General features: G+C 38.7%; 2 protein-coding genes across 2 annotated transcripts in view; one reads left to right on the top strand and one right to left on the bottom strand.

Annotated features, from left to right (window-relative positions):
* The window catches only part of sept8a (septin 8a), a 45,419-nt gene extending 35,244 nt beyond the window's left edge, over positions 1 to 10,175 (bottom strand). The window contains exon 1 of the mRNA XM_041800807.1: positions 10,018 to 10,175. Within this exon, the coding sequence (XP_041656741.1) occupies positions 10,018 to 10,047 (30 nt within the window). The 5' untranslated portion in view covers positions 10,048 to 10,175. The remainder of the gene's footprint in view (positions 1 to 10,017) is intronic.
* Positions 10,176 to 11,709: 1,534 nt separating this feature from the next.
* Positions 11,710 to 13,694, top strand: sowahab (sosondowah ankyrin repeat domain family member Ab). The gene has a single exon (XM_041802087.1). The coding sequence runs from the start codon at positions 11,710 to 11,712 to the stop codon at positions 13,108 to 13,110; it is 1,401 nt and encodes a 466-aa protein (XP_041658021.1). The 3' UTR covers positions 13,111 to 13,694.
* Positions 13,695 to 19,440: the final 5,746 nt, after the last annotated feature.

Raw genomic sequence — 19,440 nt, 5'->3', positions numbered from 1 at the left:
CTGACACTGCTTTGCCGGAGTTATACAACAAAGTATGTGATAGCATACTAGAGAAAAGAAACTTCACTGCCGCTAGCTTCACTACAGACATTTGGAGCTCATGTCACTGCTGAGTCTCTGAGAAATAAGTGAGGGGAGGGGGGGTGATGTAGCAGCTGTAGTCGCATTTTAGAAACTGCACTGAAATAACAAGAGCACCTTGTATTTGGGTTTTATTCCAGTGTTAATGTTTTGGTTTACATCTCAGATTAAGCTGCTACATTTTAATAAGGATTGTTGTTTTGAATCTGTATGATTCATATGTTTTTGATCCTATTCAAGTTAAACTGTTTACACCACTTTAAAGTTGAGTTTGGATGTTTTAATTCATTTTTTGAGATAAGTTTGTGGTTGTGACTAAAAGAGTCAAGTTAACTTCCAAGAGGAATCATAATATTTAAAATTCATTTATTAAATTGACATTTTATTGTGACTATTGACTCTGTTACACCACCTCTAAGTGAAACTGAGGTTATTTTAGTTCACTTTTTGACTGCTCAGGTCATTCAGCCGACCACTTTAAGTGGATTTTGATTGTCTGATTGAATACTAAATACTGCGCTAAGTGAATATGTAAATTCATTTTTGACAGATAATTCAAGTGAAACAGAGCTATTACACCATTCTGAGCAGAAATGTGATTTTATGTTTTTTACAACAATATCGGCTGTACCGAGTTAAATGGAATAAGTTTGAAATGTCTAGTAGTAACAATTGAAACTCTAATCTAGGCAGTTATGAGTATCGGATCGGGACTCGGTATCGGCAGATATTCAATATTAAAAAATCGGATCGGGATTGGAGGCCAAAAATGCTGATCAGGACAACCCTACTTATTGCACATCAAATGTTAAAAAAGTCAAATTAACTGATCTAAGATATTCAACATTTCCACTGTGGTTTTTCCTCTTTTCTCACCTTTTCTGCTTTCTTCAGTATTATTTATTTAAGTCTTCTCTGGCAGTTTGGCTGTTTAATAGGATGATTTTGCCAGTGGAGAGAGGCAGGCTTATGTAATATTTGGACTTGTTTATTAAAACTAGTTACTGATTATTAAATAGAAAGACAACATTATCAACTATTAATTATTATTCAGCTTATTTTTCAAGAACAAATTACATATGTTTAGACACCCCATCACCTCAAACACCTTGTCTTGCTCTTTTCTCTTTTCCACAGGATATGCATCTTTGCATTTTAAACCTGAAGCCTAGCACAAATGACAAAGTGCAGACATCACAGTGGGTTCTGACACACTGCCAGCACCATCCTGGCTGTCCTACGGCAAAGTTGAGGACTAAAAGAGGACAGAGCTGTTTCTGTCACACAGCTCCACTACAATATAACAACCTAACAAAGACCTCTCAGCAAAAAAATCTCTTTTAAAGCAAGACTTTCTAAAATTGCATTTTAATTTCCCTCTAGCCTCTGTAATGCTTTTATATGTCAAGCATTGTACAACAGACTATCTACTAAATCCTGACTGGCTTATTTTCCACATTTAGTAGCATTTCAAATTAAACCTGCATTTATTTGTCTTCAGTGTAAACAAAGAAACTCCACTTTATCAGACACAATGCATCTGTAACATGCAATTTCAGTTTCTGTTGCAGCATTGCACAGGGGAGAGAGGCCTAGCTTCATACACTCATGCAGCTCTGTTCCACCCAGTTAGATAAGATGTTACACATTTCCACTACCTATCCCCACCACACCTATGGTACAACCATCTATGGTAGATGAGTTGAAGCAACTTCCTCCCCCTTCATTAGACCACTGTGTGCTACAGCGCACACACACAAGGTGTCTGAGGTATAGGGCAGGGCGATGCAGACTGTTATGTTCCAATATTTTTCAGCTGAATGGTGATACACAACATATCAGATGTATGCTCATTAAGATTAATAATGTCTGGGTGGCGGTTTAGCTCAGTGGGTAGAGCAGGTGTACTTGTACAGAGGTTACTGTCCTCAACACCCTGGCCATGGGATCGATTCCCCGTCTCCATGCTATCTGGTGCATTTCTTCTCCCAACTCTCTCTCTGTCTCTCTTCAGCTGTTCTATCTAAATAAAAGCTAAAAAAAGTCCCAAAAATAATCACAAAAAAAGAGTAGATATGACTAATAAATTATGTTCAATGAGCATATTACTCCTGGTGTTTTCTAATATGTAAAACAGTCTTACACTGAGCATTTGGCCTGTAATCTACAAACGCATCTCCAAAAAAGTTGATACATTTTGTAAATTTGAACCTAAAATTGAACCTATAGTCAATATTACGATACGATATTTAATGTCAAAACTGATAAACCTAAGGATTTTTTTTAATTGATCATACTTTCTGAATTTGGTACCTGCAACACATTCATTTAAACTTGGGACAAAGGCAAGAAAGATGAGGAAAGTTTTGGAATGCTCAAAAACACCTGAACATTCCACAGGTAAGTAGGTTAACTGGTGGCAGGTGACCGCATGAAGGGGCCCTCCTTAAGTTCTCAGTAAAGACAATCAACAATGGTGTGAGCTTCGCCACTTTGTTAAATACTGCATGGGCAAATAGGTAAACAGTTTATGAACTACATTTCTTTATGTGTAACAGTAAGGAATTTAGAGATTTTATTCTTTGATAGATTTCACACTGTAGGTCATGGAATACTTAAAAAATGAGCATCAGTTGACAAAGGACATGGCTGTTCCTACAAATTTACATTAAGAGTCTGCTGTGTTAAGTGACAGCCTTATATAAACAACATACAGCAACACAGCCAACTGCTCTGAGCCGAGCACATCTGAAATGTCATAAAGTGGAAAAGTGTGCTGTGGTCTGAAGAGTCCACAAATCTAAGTGTTTTTGAAAATTATAGCAGTCGAGTCCTTGGAGCTAAAGAGGAAAGGACCATCCAGATTGTTATCAACAAAAGTTCAAAAGTCTGCAACTGTGATGGTGTGGGGTGTATTAGTGCCCATGGCATGGATAACTTGTACATCTGTGAAAGCATCAAAAAAATGAGAGGTTTTGGAGCAATACATGCTTCCATCCAGACATCTTTTTAGGACACCTTTAAGATGTACATCATGCAGGAACTGTAAAGTACTCTACTTTCAATACTATGACAATTAGTGTCTTTAGTCCCCAGATGCTTACAGAGTGTTGTTAGAAAAAAGGTGATGCAACACAGACGTAAACATGCTTCTGTCCCAACTTTTGGAAACACATTGCAAGCATCCAATTAAGAATGTGTATAAATCAAGTTTGTTGGTACAAACATTAAATATCTAGTATCTGTGCTGTATTTAACAGAATATGAGTTGAAATGGATTTGTAAATCACTGTATAAGTTTTTTATTCAAATTCTAAATAAATGTTAACTTTTTTGAGTGGAGAGTGGACAGAGTAGAGAATGACATTCAGGAGAGAAGAGTCAGAGTTGCACTGAGTTACCCACTTGGAGGACCATAGCCTCATAAGACATAACTTAACAACATAACAACAACAGACACCCCTGAGTTACATTTCTAACCTGACTTGAACCAATGGATCTTGAGACAAGGTTTGGCCTAAAAATGAGGTTAGAAGTTTTCCTTTCAGATGACACTGGAGAAATGATCCTGTTTCTTTTATTATCCTAAACCTGATTTGACAGCAGTATTTAACTGAAAGCAAAATTAGGCATGTACAGAGTGTGAAAAGTCAAACCAGGCGTCTAAATACAAAAACCTACACCATGGAAACAATATCTGAAACTGCTGACATCTGATTTATGTTTAAAAAAAGTCCTGTATGACAAAAAAGCTGGTTTTAGAGTGATTACTCATCATTGTCAACATGTTGACAATGTCGAAGTGTACCGACTATATGCAGCATAAGCTAGGTACAAAGTGGACATTTGTTTTGGGGCTTCTGAAGACACTACGGGCCTAATTTAATAGAACATCTGTTAAAGGAGGAGGCCACATGAAAACCTCAAAGACAAACCCACATGATCACTCAGTTCACTATAGATGGATGGGGGGGTTTCCTGTCTAGAGACAAACAGATTTATGAAAATGTCTGATTTAGTTTTACATGAGCTGAGATGTTAACAGGGATTTTAAAAGAATTGACACTTCTAATGTAATCAAACAAGAAAAATTATGCAGGATCTTCTAAAATACCAGCAGATTTTGCATGTGTGTACCGTGATAGCTCATATATTGCTGTCACTTGTGTGCTTCGGTGTTTTTAGTGTTGAAATGTTCAAATGTTGTCAGCTGAAATCTAGATGACTCCTCTCTTTGGTCTCACACATAAAAAAATGTAAAGCTGAATAGCTACATCACTCATCTATGCCCAACAGGAAAGACAAAGAACAGCCAGTAGAGGAGACAGGAACTATTTTATGAGGCAGATGTACAGCTCACTCATCTTCACAGGGTTTTATTAAAACACACCATTTCCTCACAGGCGCTGAACCTGGGAGATAAAAATCTGTCCTGAAAAAATATTTTCAAGTTCTGTCAGTTCTTACATGTCTGTTTTTTTCTCTTGCATGAATGCAAAAGCTTCACAGAGACAAATACGCAAGGTAAAAAGCAGTCTTGCTTCAAAACCAGACTATAATGCATGTTATTTAAAGCTGATAGTGGTGACAACATCAAGAAGAAGAATCACGCAGTAAGCATTTGAAATCCAGTGAGAATAATAAGAGGAGACATAATTCCTTGGAAATGTTGAGTCCATGCTTTCTTTGTCCATCCAGCATCCTCCTTAACTACCTTAGGTTAATGGCTTTGGCAAATCTAAGTCTCGACTTACAGGCAGTGGTTCAGACTCTAAACCAGAGAGGGCATATACAGAAAGTCTGATATTAGACTCAATACTCTTAAATCCTTTTTTAAGACTCTCTTCATACATTTTAGACCCTATGGCATCTTCAATTTCTTTCACGTGGCACAGTAACATACTGTATATGTTTCGTGCTACATGTAAGAAAACAAATGCCAGTGGTATTTCTTGTTGCAGCATGCAAATTACACTTTCTAGGAGCATTTTGAGATCAGACTATGAGGACAAAAACGCCTCAGTTTGATACCAAAAAGTAGTTGTCAATGGGGAATTCTGAGATAGATAGATATATATATACATATATATACATATATGTATATATATATATATATATATATATATATATATATATATATAAAAAGGGGCCTAAAAGTATCTATAGTCATTAGGGGCCAACGGATATTGTTTTTTCAGGGCTGATACTGATGATCAACTTTTCATGAGACTGGTAACTGATATTTAGAACCCATATCCATTTATAATGATGTACAAAATGTAGTTGATGTGGCAAAATAAAATGGCACAACAAAAAAGGAAGGAAAATAAACAATGTAACCTTAGCTCTATCAGCATGAGAACTGGCACAGAGCAACACAGTAGCAGCAGGAAAACAGGAAGTGACACCATATGCTCATTGTCAGTGGCACCCAAGTGCTGATTGGCTGGTACTCATGTGATATCTAGCCAATCAGATTGTGTTTGATTATGCAGACTTTTGAATGATAATAATGTATAATTATGTAACATATGACACATGAAGCAAATACTCAGAACTATTTCTTGAGTGAACCACTGGGCGGAGTGACACAGTGCAGCAACCATGTCTGGAGTGTAGTTCCGGCTTTGCATTTAACTTTAAAACATCTCCGTCTCATAATGTTCCATGATTATTTCATAGTGTGGTGAATGTGCAGGTTAAAACTTGTCCACGAGAGCGTTTTGGGGTTGTTGGATTGTGTATTTGATGAGTTTGATGAGGGAAAGCAAAAATTCCGTCTGCTAAAATAGCGTTCGCGGTGCAGCTGGTTTAACGGTCCCCCCAGATCTAGAAACAGCTTGCACCAACAACTAAAGGAAACGAACCTATTACTAAAACTATAGGAATTATGGCAATGGGCGAATTTGCCAAAATGTTTAAGTATCCCTTTAAGAAAGAAGTGTTGTGTATTGCTTTCCACAGTCAACAGGCAATGGATTTTAGTTCTAAGTATGTTGTGAGCAAAATGTATGCACCTGACAGCCAGAAAAAGTACCTCCTGGACAGGGCAGGTAGGAATTTAGATGGGGCAAGTAGATTTGGAAAGCACTTGCCCTGAAGGGCAAGTAGGCAAAAACCTTAATGTCGGACCCTGTATTTGTTCTATTAATTTATTTACATATGACTCGATTGGCTCAGAATTTTCCCAGCCTATATTAAAGAAATACAACACATCTTCATTAATTAACCATGCGTCTTAAGCATGTATATATAAACAAAAGCAGAAAAAACAGCCTCCAACCTCTGTTCATGAATACATGTTTGAACTCTACAAAATTGGGCGCATAGATGGCTGAGTGGTTTAAGGCACTACCCATGTATGCAGGCGGCTTGGGTTTAAATACGGCCTGTGGCCCTTTACCTCTCCCCACTCTCTTCCCTGTTTCCAAGTCTATCCACTGTCCTTCCACTATCAAATAAAGGCATGAAAAGGCCAAAAAAATAAATCTTAAAAAAAAACACTCTACAAAATTTAAGACCTTTGTCCTGCATGTTAATTTATTTTTAAACCTTTCATTTCTGCAAAATTGATTTATCAACTTTTAATTCTTTTTAAGACTCTGCAGACACCCTGTAAGATATATCCAATACTGCATTGCTTTCATAATGTTAATCACTGTGTCTTCTGTATAGAACATCAGGCAAATGAGACATAGACCACAGTGAGCTACAGAAACACAACTGCTGATGTGAACACTGGGTGCTCAAACTTGTAAAGCTAAGAACCAGTCTGTAACCTCCAGGAAATTTCATCAGGTATATACTAAGTATTTGTGATTGCCATTCCTTCTTTCTCTCAAAACACAAAGAATCACAACATCACAAGAACATTACAGCCTCTAAATCTTTATTCAGCTTTTGTCAATGTTATCTTTATAGCTATATTAATCTCAGAGCATCACAAATGGGGCTCTGAAACAGATCCTTGTGAAATTCTGACCTACCAGTCTATACTTGAATATTGATTCATCATAACAGAAGCTGCAACTCGACTGTCATTATTTGTCTACATCTCTGGATCTCACAAGCTTTCCGCCTCTAGGCAGCTCTACCGTGTATTTTCTAAATAAAGCTTATATTGATGACACACAACAGTCCGCGTGCTTGGCCTACAATCTGACCTGAGCAACATAAAGTCGAACATTATGGAAAAGGCAATGGCTGACTGCAGAAGGCTGCAGGAAATGTGCTTTACATGATCTTGTTTAAATCAATATAAAATAACAGCGATAACAGCTACAGCTGATTTGTGACAGAAAGACCTCGTTCTTTTGTGATATGAACTGATCGAAAATAAGCATCATACAGCTTCTTCTTCTAAGTGCAAATGTTGTGCATTTGTTGATGTCATTATTTTTTGCTAGTTTGATTGAAAACTAAAAGCCAAAATCATCCATTTTTTTCTGCAAAGACACTTTTAAAAAGTTACACTTTTGCACATCAAAAGGCATCGCAAATCTCTATTCCTAAAACAGGTACAACGTACTTGAAAACATGTATGGAATATTTTGCATAACATCATTTTCTTACGCTGAAGACAATTTTTCTGTCTGCTTTGCATTTCAGATGAGAAAGGTCTATCTTTTAAAAAATATTAAACAACTCAAATCACTTTATGAAACATTTAGGTTTATTGGTTTAATACCCTTATCTGTCGCCTTGGTTTTGTAGATTTTTGGCATATTAAAGAATTTTAAAGCATAGTCCAAGAGATGACCTAATGTTAAACATAAATCCTATAAAAAGGCACTAGCAGATTCATTTCTACTGCAGAGTTGAAGGACTTATGGCTGAGAAAGTGGTTTTAAAGCCTTGAATGTGTTTAAAATTTACAATTAAGGTCTGTTGCTAAAGCTCATGTGTTAAATTAACATTATTCTCAACAAAAATAGCCAAAAGTGCAATTCTAAAGTCTATGAGACGTGCCCCACATCTCCTCATTTCATGCCTTAAAGCACTTTATGAAGCTTATGTTCATGTTATGCATGCAGGCCCCCAGGGAAAAAACAATGCTCTTTAGGGTCAGTAAGCATTGTACATGTTTAATATGTTATAGAGTATTTCATTATGTAACCCTTTCAATGAACAACAACCTCTTCATTTAAGCTACACTCTAAAGCAATCAATGAGTGAAAACAATAAAATGGCAGTCAGCAGGATTGATCTTCTCATGTGGCTCTCTGGCCTAGAAAGTTAACCTACTGCAGAACGACATTGACTTGAGCCAACCACACATCCCTATCAATATCTGCACATAATTAACAACGGGCCCTTTACACAAACTGCCAGGCGAGCATGTCAGTTTGTTCAGTGTGGTCTCACTTAGTTCCCAAAGTTAGCCAGGAAGTCAGCCAGTCAGGCAACTGTGCAGCTGCCCACTCCAACAGCCCGTTTCCCTGCTATCTCAGCATTTCTCTTAATAATCAATGCTAACTTTTGCATTCCAAAAGAGACACTTAATATTCACAAAAAGGCAATACCTTCTGCAACCTGCACCCACCTTTTGGACACATTCCCATTTTTTTAAGATTGCACAGAAGGCATAAGACAAACTCTGTCCTTTTCTTTTGCAGACATGTGTTGCACCAATAAGTGGTAGGAGTGGCCCTGGAGTGTGTTCTTAATCTCTTTATCCCTGCAACTCTGTGCTGCTTACAGTCCAATTCACCACCACGAGGATCTCTTCAAGCATCTGCCAAAAAGTTAATCACCCTTTTTAAATCCCCTCCTGTGCATTCGCCTCCTCACTGCAATATTGTTTTTTTTTTCCCATGACACACATGCTTTGAATTCTTGACATAAGAACCTGACTATCCCACTGATTTTAAATGGCATTTCCTTAAGCCTGCATTGCATCATCATAAGTGACTGACTGGGCTTGTCACAATGAAAATTATGCAGGATGCATTCCACTTTTGTGTGAGAGTAGGCCCAACCTGCTACTGTAAAGAAAGCACAGGCTAGCAGCAAAGTAGCTTGATTTGGATATATGTAGCATGACATATTTGATAAACAAGTCGACTGGCAGAAGTTGTTTCCTTTAGTCAAGTCAAGACTCCTATTTGAGTAATAATTTGAAAGCATTTAATCACTTATTACTTTCAAAAAGCAACTTATTAAACTCGTATTTTTTCGTTGGTTAGAAATTATTGCAGTTGTTAAAAGTAGCTTTTTGTTGCTTAACGGTCAACGTGTAAACGTTCAAGAAGATAGTTTTTTCGCCATCTGACTGGTTTAACTTACAAGCTCATTACACAGCAAGAAACTGACCACAAGTTGGATTTAGCACCTATGAGCAGGAAGTTAAAATGAAACCACATGTCAACACATTGTTGGACTATACTGAAGAGTAGTCATTCAACACAACAGTGCAAAACTGCAAGCAATACTAGCGGTAGGGACCTAATGTGTGTCAATAGAGCACAGCACTGACTTGCATTGGTATCCTACTTCATTTATAACCTGCTAGCCTTGTAGTGTTTGAGACATATTTTACATATCAAATCACCCTCGTCATATTTTCTGTATTGTTTTCAAAGATACTTCTGTAACGTCAGCAGTAAACAGTTGATTGGTGCCACACGTTACACCCATATCATCAGCAAGAGACGCAATCCCGAAAACAGACGTTTTAAGTCACGACGTTAAAATAGTCAATGGCAGCAACGTCGTCTTAAATTTGTCTTAAATAAAATAAACCTAGTCACCATCATAGAAATCACTCCCAACATCTCGGTTGAGCCCACATTACAAGGCTTCGAAAGCGGGGGAGGCTTAGCTCCATACCACACACACTACTGCTAACACACTTTTACTAATCATAACCAAGTATTCCCGCGGCTGCACTTGCCATGTTTTTAAGGTTCAAATAGCAAAAGGCGTTGTTTCACTTACCGAAAACACGTCAACATCTGTGGCAGCCATGGTGAGGAATGTATGGTGTTGGTTGTGCTGTGCAGACTGTGCAGAGGCGAAAGGGAGCAGCCCTCGTCTCTCCGTACTAGCCTGCTGAACTACTGAGCCGAGCTGACAGAGATAGGAGGAGAGGGACACAAGACGGAGAAGAGCTAGTAGCTGGGTAGGGAGCGGCTAGCTGAGTATCAAGAGGATTCACTGCAACGTGCCCAATGCTTCGCCAGTCAGGTTAAATCGTCGTTTACCATCTTTTCGACGTTGATATGGCTTTTTGAGTGTACAAGAGGGCTTGCCTGATTTAGCTACGCTATGTAGCACGAAATACTTTGTATGTTGTGTCGGTACAGAAGTGGCTTTTCTCAGTGAAGTCAACACTCTTGTTTCATGAGTAATTAAAAAAACGTTATCATTTATTGCTTTCTAAATCCATCTTATCAGAATAATCGTTTGTTTACGCCACTTAAAACGTAACTGAAGCCGTTAAAAGGTAGCCTTTGCGTTGTTGGGTCGTCTAACGTTCAAAGTTTAAACGTACGTTCAAGTAGGATGTTACTTATCTTGACATGTATGTTCTTCTTTGGGCGGGACACATACGTTCCAATATGGCCACTTCTCAGGAACTCCCATTCAGTCCAGGAATGCCATGCTGAAAACATTGCAAGCCAGGACAGGAGAGAGCTGCTACACAGGAAACGACAGGAGGGCAAGAAATATGCGTGTCAGCTATTGAGATAATAAAATTATGAAATCATCACAGCTGAGCTGGGTAGTCAGTTATGAATACAGGCTATGTCGTCAGGACAAACGTTAATATTAAAATCAATTAATGAGGTTTGATTTACTAGAATGGGTGTCAGTGAGCAGGGAGGCAAATTGTTATGGACTATTAGGTTTACACAAATTTAACCCGTGTTTACATAGGCCTATTGTACTGTAGGCCTGATGTTGGCAGGTGCAATATGTGCCCTGGGGACTTTTTACAGGGCGTTGCCATCCAAATATCAAACACTTTGAATTATGACATTTGTGTGGGTGTATTTTTAAACTCAAAACGATTGCAGATTTTTTTTATGAATGGTGTAAATTATTGACCAAAAAGACACGATTGAGCCTATATTTTTGCATGATCTTAAATGTTAGGGGGGTTTCCGTCCTTTTTAGGCTATTCAAATATGTGCAGGATAATAAATGTCCTTACAAAAATATTTTTTTCTTAATGGCATAATTTAAAAGCTTATTCAGTATAGGCTATGTTACGTAACTCAGAGTTCCTTAATATCAATTGTTTGTCCTTTAAGTTCAAGCTTTCTGGGACTGTATTTATTTTATAAAGGCATTATAGCTGTACTTGACGAATCAAAGAAGGAAAGCTTTCCTAAAGCATTATTTTGTTGAGAGGGCTAAATTAAAAATTACTTGATGAATTTGTCTTTGTTAAGTCATTATGAACCATTTTGCCTGAAGGATAAACTTCTGCATATTTTATTCAAATGAAATCCACGTCTGCACTTTCCCCGGAAAGAGACACCTACAGGTAAGGAAGAAGGGAGGGGAGGGCGCGCGCCCAGGTGAAGGATAATAGGCTACTGTACCGTCACCAGGACAAAGGTGAACAGCGTACTCAGCATAGTAAACGACATACTTTTAACGACTAAAACGACTGTTTTTATTATGGCTTTGACACAAGACTCCGTCTTGTCTCTGCTGATATCGGAGGGAGGCAGAGTGAAGAAATCCGACCTGGTGGGTAACTTCAAAGATTCACTAAACTGCGACGATCCAGAGGAGAAAGCGTGGAACCGGGAGCTTTTTAAGACTTTTGTCAACAACGTCGCCTACGTGAAAGAAATCGACGGTGTCCGATACGTTGTGGTGAAGAAAATGTATCAACACGTGCTTCAAAGTGCGGAAAAGACAGAAAATAAAGAGATCCAGCTGACAGGTGAGCAGCAGCGCCCACCTGCGAAGGCTGAAAGCTCAGAGGATGCAGGAGAGCAGAGATCAGCTGATTGTGAGCCAAATCAAGCAGGTCTACAGGCAAGTGAATCTGATGAAAATCCTTCAGAAATATTGTCTCCTGTTCAGCTGGCACTACAAAGGAGCAAAATGCAGGATATTGGTGTTAAAAGAGTGCTCAGTTTTGAGACCAAAAAGCTTAAAAATTGCTCAAGAAAGGGCACAGAAAATGAGTCCGCAAACAAACCGTGTGCCCTGCCTCTGAGACTGCCACCCAGTATGACTCGAGTAGAGATTCACAAATTAAAGGTGGACCTGGATGACCCTCCTGAGAGTCCCAAACTGGACCCATTCAGGAGCAAGAGAAGGCCTTCAGTGGAGTCAAACAGCAGTAGTATTGTTAGCTCTCCCCAGCTGAGGAGGGCAGTAAAGAGCACCAAGGCATCAGAGGAAACCAGGTTGCCCTCCTTGGTTCCCCTGGAGCATTCAGAGCATGAATGGCTGGTTAAATGTGCAGCTGGACACTGGAGCCAGGTTTATGGCCTGTTGCTGAGAGACAACCAGCTGGCAGAGAAGCGGGACTTCATGTCAGGGTTCACTGCTCTGCACTGGGCGGCAAAATGTGGGAACAGCGATATGCTTGTGAAGATCATTGACCTTTCCAGAAAAGGCGGGGTTGATGTGGACATTAACGCAAAAACATATGGTGGATACACTCCCTTGCACATTGCAGCTTTGCATGACCAGGAGTACATTCTGGCTATGCTCGTGGGGGAGTTTGGGGCTGATCCCAGCATCCGGGACAACTGTGGGAAGAGGGCCTATCACTATCTACACAAAGGCATCTCCAAGACACTGAGAGAGATGCTGGGTGAGCCAAAAGTCCAGGAAAAGGTTCCAGAAAAGATCCTGCAAGAGAGAGAAGAACAGGACCTGTTTCCAGATCTCTCTAAGGGCTTCCAGTCAATAAGCCGACTCTTCCAGCCTCACATGACAGGCCAAAAGAAGAAGCACAAGCAAAGGCCGACATTTTACTCCATGAGTGACGAGCCCAGTGAGGAACAAGAGGACAGCAATGGATTCAGACACAGGATGGTGTCAGATGCTTTTATGTAAACTCAGAACTCTGTCTAGTCATATTTGGCCCTGGAATAGTGTGGCATGCCAAAAGGCAGAGAACTGGCACAAACTTTTTAAAAAAACAGGACACCTTCCTGTTTGATATTTATTTTTCTGACATTTATTGTGGGCAGACAAGTTTGGAAATTAATTCTTAAAAATGAGTTTGGTTGTTTGGTGAAGGGGATAATCAATGAAGATATAAATCGCTGAAATCAGGAGAAACCTTCTGTAACTGGTGAAATCAGAGACAGACTTCTAATGGAAATTTGCCTTTATTTTTTGTACCTAAAGGCTTCTTGTAAGGATTTAAGTAGAAAAATCTCCAGAATCCAAAACGTCAAACATTAGCAAATCTTTTTTTTTCTTTTTAATTTTTCTTGAAATTAACCTTATTTTTTTAAGACATTGAAAGAAAAATAAAGACTGAATTGCTTGCTATAAGTAAAAATATATTGCAATGAAAAAAGCATTTTTGCTTAAGTGTGCTGAAATTTCACATACTAGTTTTAATGTAGAAAATTCAATTGAAGACATTAGAAATTAAACCTACGTGCCTCATTGGCAAATACTTTAGTTTTAAAAGCTTTTCAGGCCTTATTTTTTTGCACATTGTATCTTAAAAAGAGATGTTTCTCTGGACTTGTCAGGTGAAATTGGCTTATGATACATGTGATATGGTCTAATGCACTTGGTCTTATGAGTTGTCCTTTAATCACTCACTGTCTGTGGTAATTTGAACTCATCATCTCTAGGAAGGGCTGTCTTAGGGATTTGAAGGGTTTTAAATGATGAGTAATATGCATGTCATTAGTGAAAAGGGCTTAAAATGTAAGGGTTAGCAACATGCATACGGTTATGCATGGAGGACCCATAAATACATTTCAGTTTATTGTGATTTCAAACTGTACTCTTAATATTGTAATGATGTGAAAGAAGTCAAAAACCTGACCCACAAAACCAAATTACAAAATGTTTAATAAAGCCGAGTTTGCTGCATAAGCTATGTAGATAACAGAGCTACGTAGATAACGTAGCTAAACCTAAGCTCTCTAAGCAGCTACGAAGGCTATGTATCTACGTTATCTGCATAGCTAAGACAGCTTCAGTTATGTTTGTTGAAGCTCATGTTACAAAAGCCAACTCGGCTAGATAACAGAGCTATGTAGCTAAAGTGCCAGAAGAAAAGCTCACAAAGCAGCTATATGAGCTACACTGTAAAAAATTAAACTCGATTAATGTTGAGTGAGCAAATTATGGAGCATTAATTAATTTGATTTGAAGGCAAATACCTTCAATAAAGCATAGCATGTTGACCTATTGCAGCTCAGCTTTTATGTCGTATTGGCCTCCTGAGATCCTGACTTTAGGTTCTCCAGGGAGAACTGCTGTAGAAGACTTTTGTGACTAAGCAACTTAGAAAAACTTCAAGGGAAGGCCGTTTATAAATTTCCTTGCAATTTTCAGATGTGCTTGTGTAAAAACAGCCGTTGAGCTGTTAACAGCTGAGTCAAGAGGTCAAGAACTGTTTCAGTCTGTGTGATTTTACCTCCGGGTAAGAATTGAGGTCATCGTCTGGAGTACAAGAGGTAAACATGCCCAGGCCAAAAATTAACTTCAGGGTGGGTCTAACCCCCGGATGCAACAAATTGGATTTAAAAATCAGAGAGATGTTTGTGCCTCTGAGGACAATTTAGAGAACATGCCTCTTCATTGTTTCACTTTGTATCACATGAATTATTAAACACTCTGAAGCATTTAGGAGAAGTAAACATCCCTCAGAAGAGAGTAAACCCTCAAAATTGCTTAATGATGATGGAGTTCATAAGAAAAGGTGAAGGGTCTTCTGTTCATACAGCAGAGTGCAGGTGTTTCATAAAACATTATAATGTCTGTACGTGCCAAAACCTCTGTGAAATGTGGCTCTAATCTATCTCCCTGCCTGTTGAGACAGCTGTGAATCAGCCAGATGAGCAGCTGACGAGGAATGTTTCGTCTCCAGTCTGTCCTGGTTCATTTTCCTCTCCAGATGTGACCGTGTGTTATCAGAATAAATATCAATATTTTAAATGTTTTAGAAATGTGAAACTGCAACCTGTTTTACAGATAAAAGAGTCATGTGGAAAGAAGAAGTGTTTGGGAAGGATTTCTTTAGTCTTATCCTCGCCTTGAGTAGCCTCCCTCTGTTTCTTTCATGTCTCATGATGTCACTCCCCCAGCAGCGTGCATTGTCTTTATGTCAAGACGATGTTTCATCTACCAGCCTGAGGGATTTATTAAGCAAATGTTCCTCTGCTGCTGCTGCTGCTGCCAGGAGAAAGGCCACAAGGTCAAGAACAAGACCCAGAGTGGTGGAAGAAGTCAGATCCTTTCCGTTAAAAAAAAGCAACAGAAGCATAACATCGAATAAGATTAGTAAAGGAAAAGTTTGTGCTAAGGAAATATGAAAGTTGGTTTATATATCTCTGTTTCTAAAGGTAGGGTTTGTAGTTTATAATGCAGAACAATTTCTGAGTTAGTCCTGTCTTTGCTCAACTAAACAGATACATTTGTTTCACTTAAAAATGAAACATCACTCCATGTAATGTGTTGAAAGTCTGCAGAAAAAAGAATAATTATTAGTGTTAAGGTTAAGTACAGAAAAATAGTATTAATTGAGACTCTAACTTCTTTCAAACAGCAATGGACAGGCCAGGCTTGATTTATTTGGGAACCGCTGAACATTTTTTGTTTGTTTGGCTAACGTCAAGAGCAACACCAATATCGCGTGTGCATGAAGTGCCGTGTTGGAACTGGATGTAATGAGCAATGATGTTATATTAATGAGGACAACACATCACAAACCGCTTTGGTTGCGCAAAAGTGAAGCCAAAATACCCCAGGACACACATATTAGTAATGTTAGCAAATGTTGTACTGTTCGCATGCTAGTGCGCTAGCTAGCATTAGCATCTGCAGGTTAGTCAATGTGTTAATAGCAATGGCAACAGATTTGAATAAAGCAAAGGGCATTTGAGGCAAAATATGTTAATTTTCTATATGCAAATAATGTTAACAAAAAATACAAGTTACATGGATCTAATAGAGAAAAGAGCTGTAAAATTTTAATTACAGTCGCCTAATGTCTACTTATAACTTGCTGTTAAAAAATAAGTATAAGAAAACAGAGGCAGTTAAACCAATGTTACTTTCTGTTAGTGTAAGACTAATAGGAAGTAACACTGTTACTGTGATTAAAGTGCTCTGTACTGCATGTAAATGTATGGTATTACAATATACTAACAGAAGTATGCAATCTAAGACACACTGATAATTAACCTAGAACAAGCCTTTCATGTACCATGTACACATAAGGAGGTTCCCTTCCACGTTGTCCACCATCTCGGCAATCTATGTTTCAAAAGAGACCACCACTAGAAGTGTGCAGGTAGAAGGAACAAAAGGAAGAAAAGAGATTTGAATAAGTCCTGCAAACTAGAATCTGACTGTAAGATGTTGCTAATATTCCCAATTTGATTTATTGAAACTTTTGGCTTCTTGTAAATAGCTCATGAACATTTAGCCTGACATAATTTGGTTGGGAGAGCCAATAAATATTATATACAATATATACTATTTTTGATATAGTCCTGAAGTTTACCAGTCTATGTTAAGAATAGATTCAACCAGAGAATCTTCTTATGCCACAAGATTTACCGCACATTCATACACATAAGGTTTTATGTTGTATCACAGCTAAGATGACTGAATTACAGCAAGCTAGGAACCTGGTAGAAAAGTGCATGGGCTGTCTTATTTCCATTGTGTCTTTAACTAAACTTCATCTCTGAAATCAAGGTGAGTGTCCTGGTATAAAACCCGCCTCATATTATTGGAAGCTGTGATTGGCCTGACATGAATCAGACAGGATGGAAACTAGCCCAAACATGGGGACCACACACGTCTTTCAGGGCAAATAAAACGTGAGTGTGTAGATTTAGAAGCATGGCATTGCCAGGCAACTGTCAGGTATGTTAACCTTTAGACAGAGCCAAGCTGGAAAGGTGCCCCTTTTTTTCTGTCTCAGCTATGCTAAACTGTCAGTTGGCTGTAGCTTTAGTTTTATCTCATAGGACAGAGATCTGAAGAAGGCCTGCTAGCCACATTTAATTCCAAATGAAAGACAGTTTTACATCAGTCATAGTCTTTATGATGATGCCCAACATCTTGCTGGGTTAAGTAGTAGACATAAAAATGAGGATGGTCTAGGATGATTTTTGTTTTTTCATTGTAAGCTGTTATCCCATACGCCAGATAGTGATAGTTATGGAAATACCTTAGGGTGACTAAATTAGAGCTTGGTGCTGACAGTGACACCAAGAGGTGATAAATCATGATGATATATCAGTGTAGTTTTATCGTCTGTGTCTTCTGCTTTGTTAGCCTTCATACCTGAGCTGTGTAATGACTGGTAGAGGTTAAACTGAAGGTGTGCTGACATTCCTGCAGGCAGAGAGTTCAGAGTTGAAGGTTAAAAAGTGAGCTGTGAAGCCATTTTTCTGGCATTGTAATTACAGAGTCATCAACATGATCAACAACATTCCTGACTTAGCAGACTGACACAAAAATAATCACAATTTCTGCTCTTGCTTCCCAATTTTTGTTTTATGCTCTGTTCTGTGTTTCTCTGCATGTCTGTGGAGACAGATGGGCTCTGATAATCAGCAGCAGAGATGTCATTACCTAGCACTGAGACAGGCCTGCTGCTGCTGCTGCAGTGCTCAGGCCATCCTGCTCCTGCTTCTTTGTTTATTGTCTACAAAATGCACCATCACTTACACTGTTTTGTAATTTCACTAAACACAATTAGTATTCAGTTGGTGTCTGACAAAGATTATACATGTTGAGAGCTCCTTAGGTTAGGTTTTAAGTCTGACTGAAAGTGCTTTCTGCTATCTCACCATCCTCCTGGGGTTTCCTCAAGCACTTGCCATCATGGAATCTTTGTTTTCTTTCCTCTGCCCTTTCTATCTATTCTGATAAGCATTTGTTGTTGCTGACAAACAAACTGGACGACATTCCTCTGTCAGGCTGAACAAACAAGGGCAGAGATGCATGAAAGAGACAAGACAGAAGGAAGACAGCGTGATGAGAAAATATCCCTCCTGAGTATATCATTAAGCCCTGCTTTGGGACACAAAATGTGACGATTTTTTCTTAAAATAAGAGCTGGTTATTTTGGTAGCATGCTAGCATGAACCAGCTGGCTCTTGAAAAGGCCAAACAGACAATCCAGCATTACACTGTTTTTGGATTAAAATAATAACATTTTCAGATTTAGTCCTAAAAAAGAGAGGGTTCTGGATGAAATGGGCTCTTTTGATTCAGTTGTACGTTATCTCTCAGTAACAGTTGGGGGTCGGATTCCCAGCTCTTGCAGTTATATGTTTAAGTGTCTTATGCCAAACTCCAAACCGCTCCTGCTGCGATGGGAGAATGAGTATGAATAAGATAAGTTCATACTCATGAACACTTCACAAAACAGCTTCTGTTGTCAGTGTATGAATACGGTTTGAATACAGTGCTGTGAAAAACTATTTCTGATTTCTGATTTTTGCATATTTATCACACTTAAATGTTTCAGATCATCAAACCAATTTTTATATTTCACAAAGACAACCCCAAGTAAAAATACAAAATGCAGTGTCTGAATGATTATTTAATTTTTTAAGGGGGTAAAAAAATCCAAACCTATCTGGCCCTGTGTGAAAAAGTAATTGCCCCCTGAACCTATTAACTGGTTGTGCCACCCTTGGCAGCAATAACTGAAATCAGTTGCGATAACTGGTGATCAGTCTTTCACATTGCTGTGGAGGGATTTTGGCCCACTCTTCTTTGCAGAATTGTTTTAACTCCGCCATATTGGAGGGTTTTTGAGTATGAACAGCCCATTTAAAGTCACACCACAGCATCTCAGTTGGATTTAAGTCCAGACTTTGATTTGGCCACTCCAAAACCTAAATTTCTTTGGGTTTTTTTTTTTGTTTGTTTGTTTGTTTGTTTGTTTGTTTGTTTGTTTGTTTGTTTGTTTGTTTGTTTGTTTGTTTTTGAGCCATTCAGAGGTGGACTTGCTGGTATATTTTGGGTCATTGTCCTGCTGCAGAACCCATGAGGGCTTGAGCCTGAGGTCATGAACTGATGGTCAGACATTGGCCTAAATTTCTGGTGGACAGCAGAATTCATTGTTCCATCAATCACAGCAAGTGGTCCAGGTCCTGAAGCAGCAAAGCAGCCCCAGACCATCACACTGCCACCATCATGTTTGACTGTTGGCATGATGTTCTTTTT

Source organism: Cheilinus undulatus, linkage group 12 (assembly GCF_018320785.1).
Source record: "Cheilinus undulatus linkage group 12, ASM1832078v1, whole genome shotgun sequence".
Classification (NCBI taxonomy): domain Eukaryota; kingdom Metazoa; phylum Chordata; class Actinopteri; order Labriformes; family Labridae; genus Cheilinus; species Cheilinus undulatus.
Note: the sequence above shows the minus strand (reverse complement) of the source record. Positions and strands in the feature narration are given on the sequence as shown.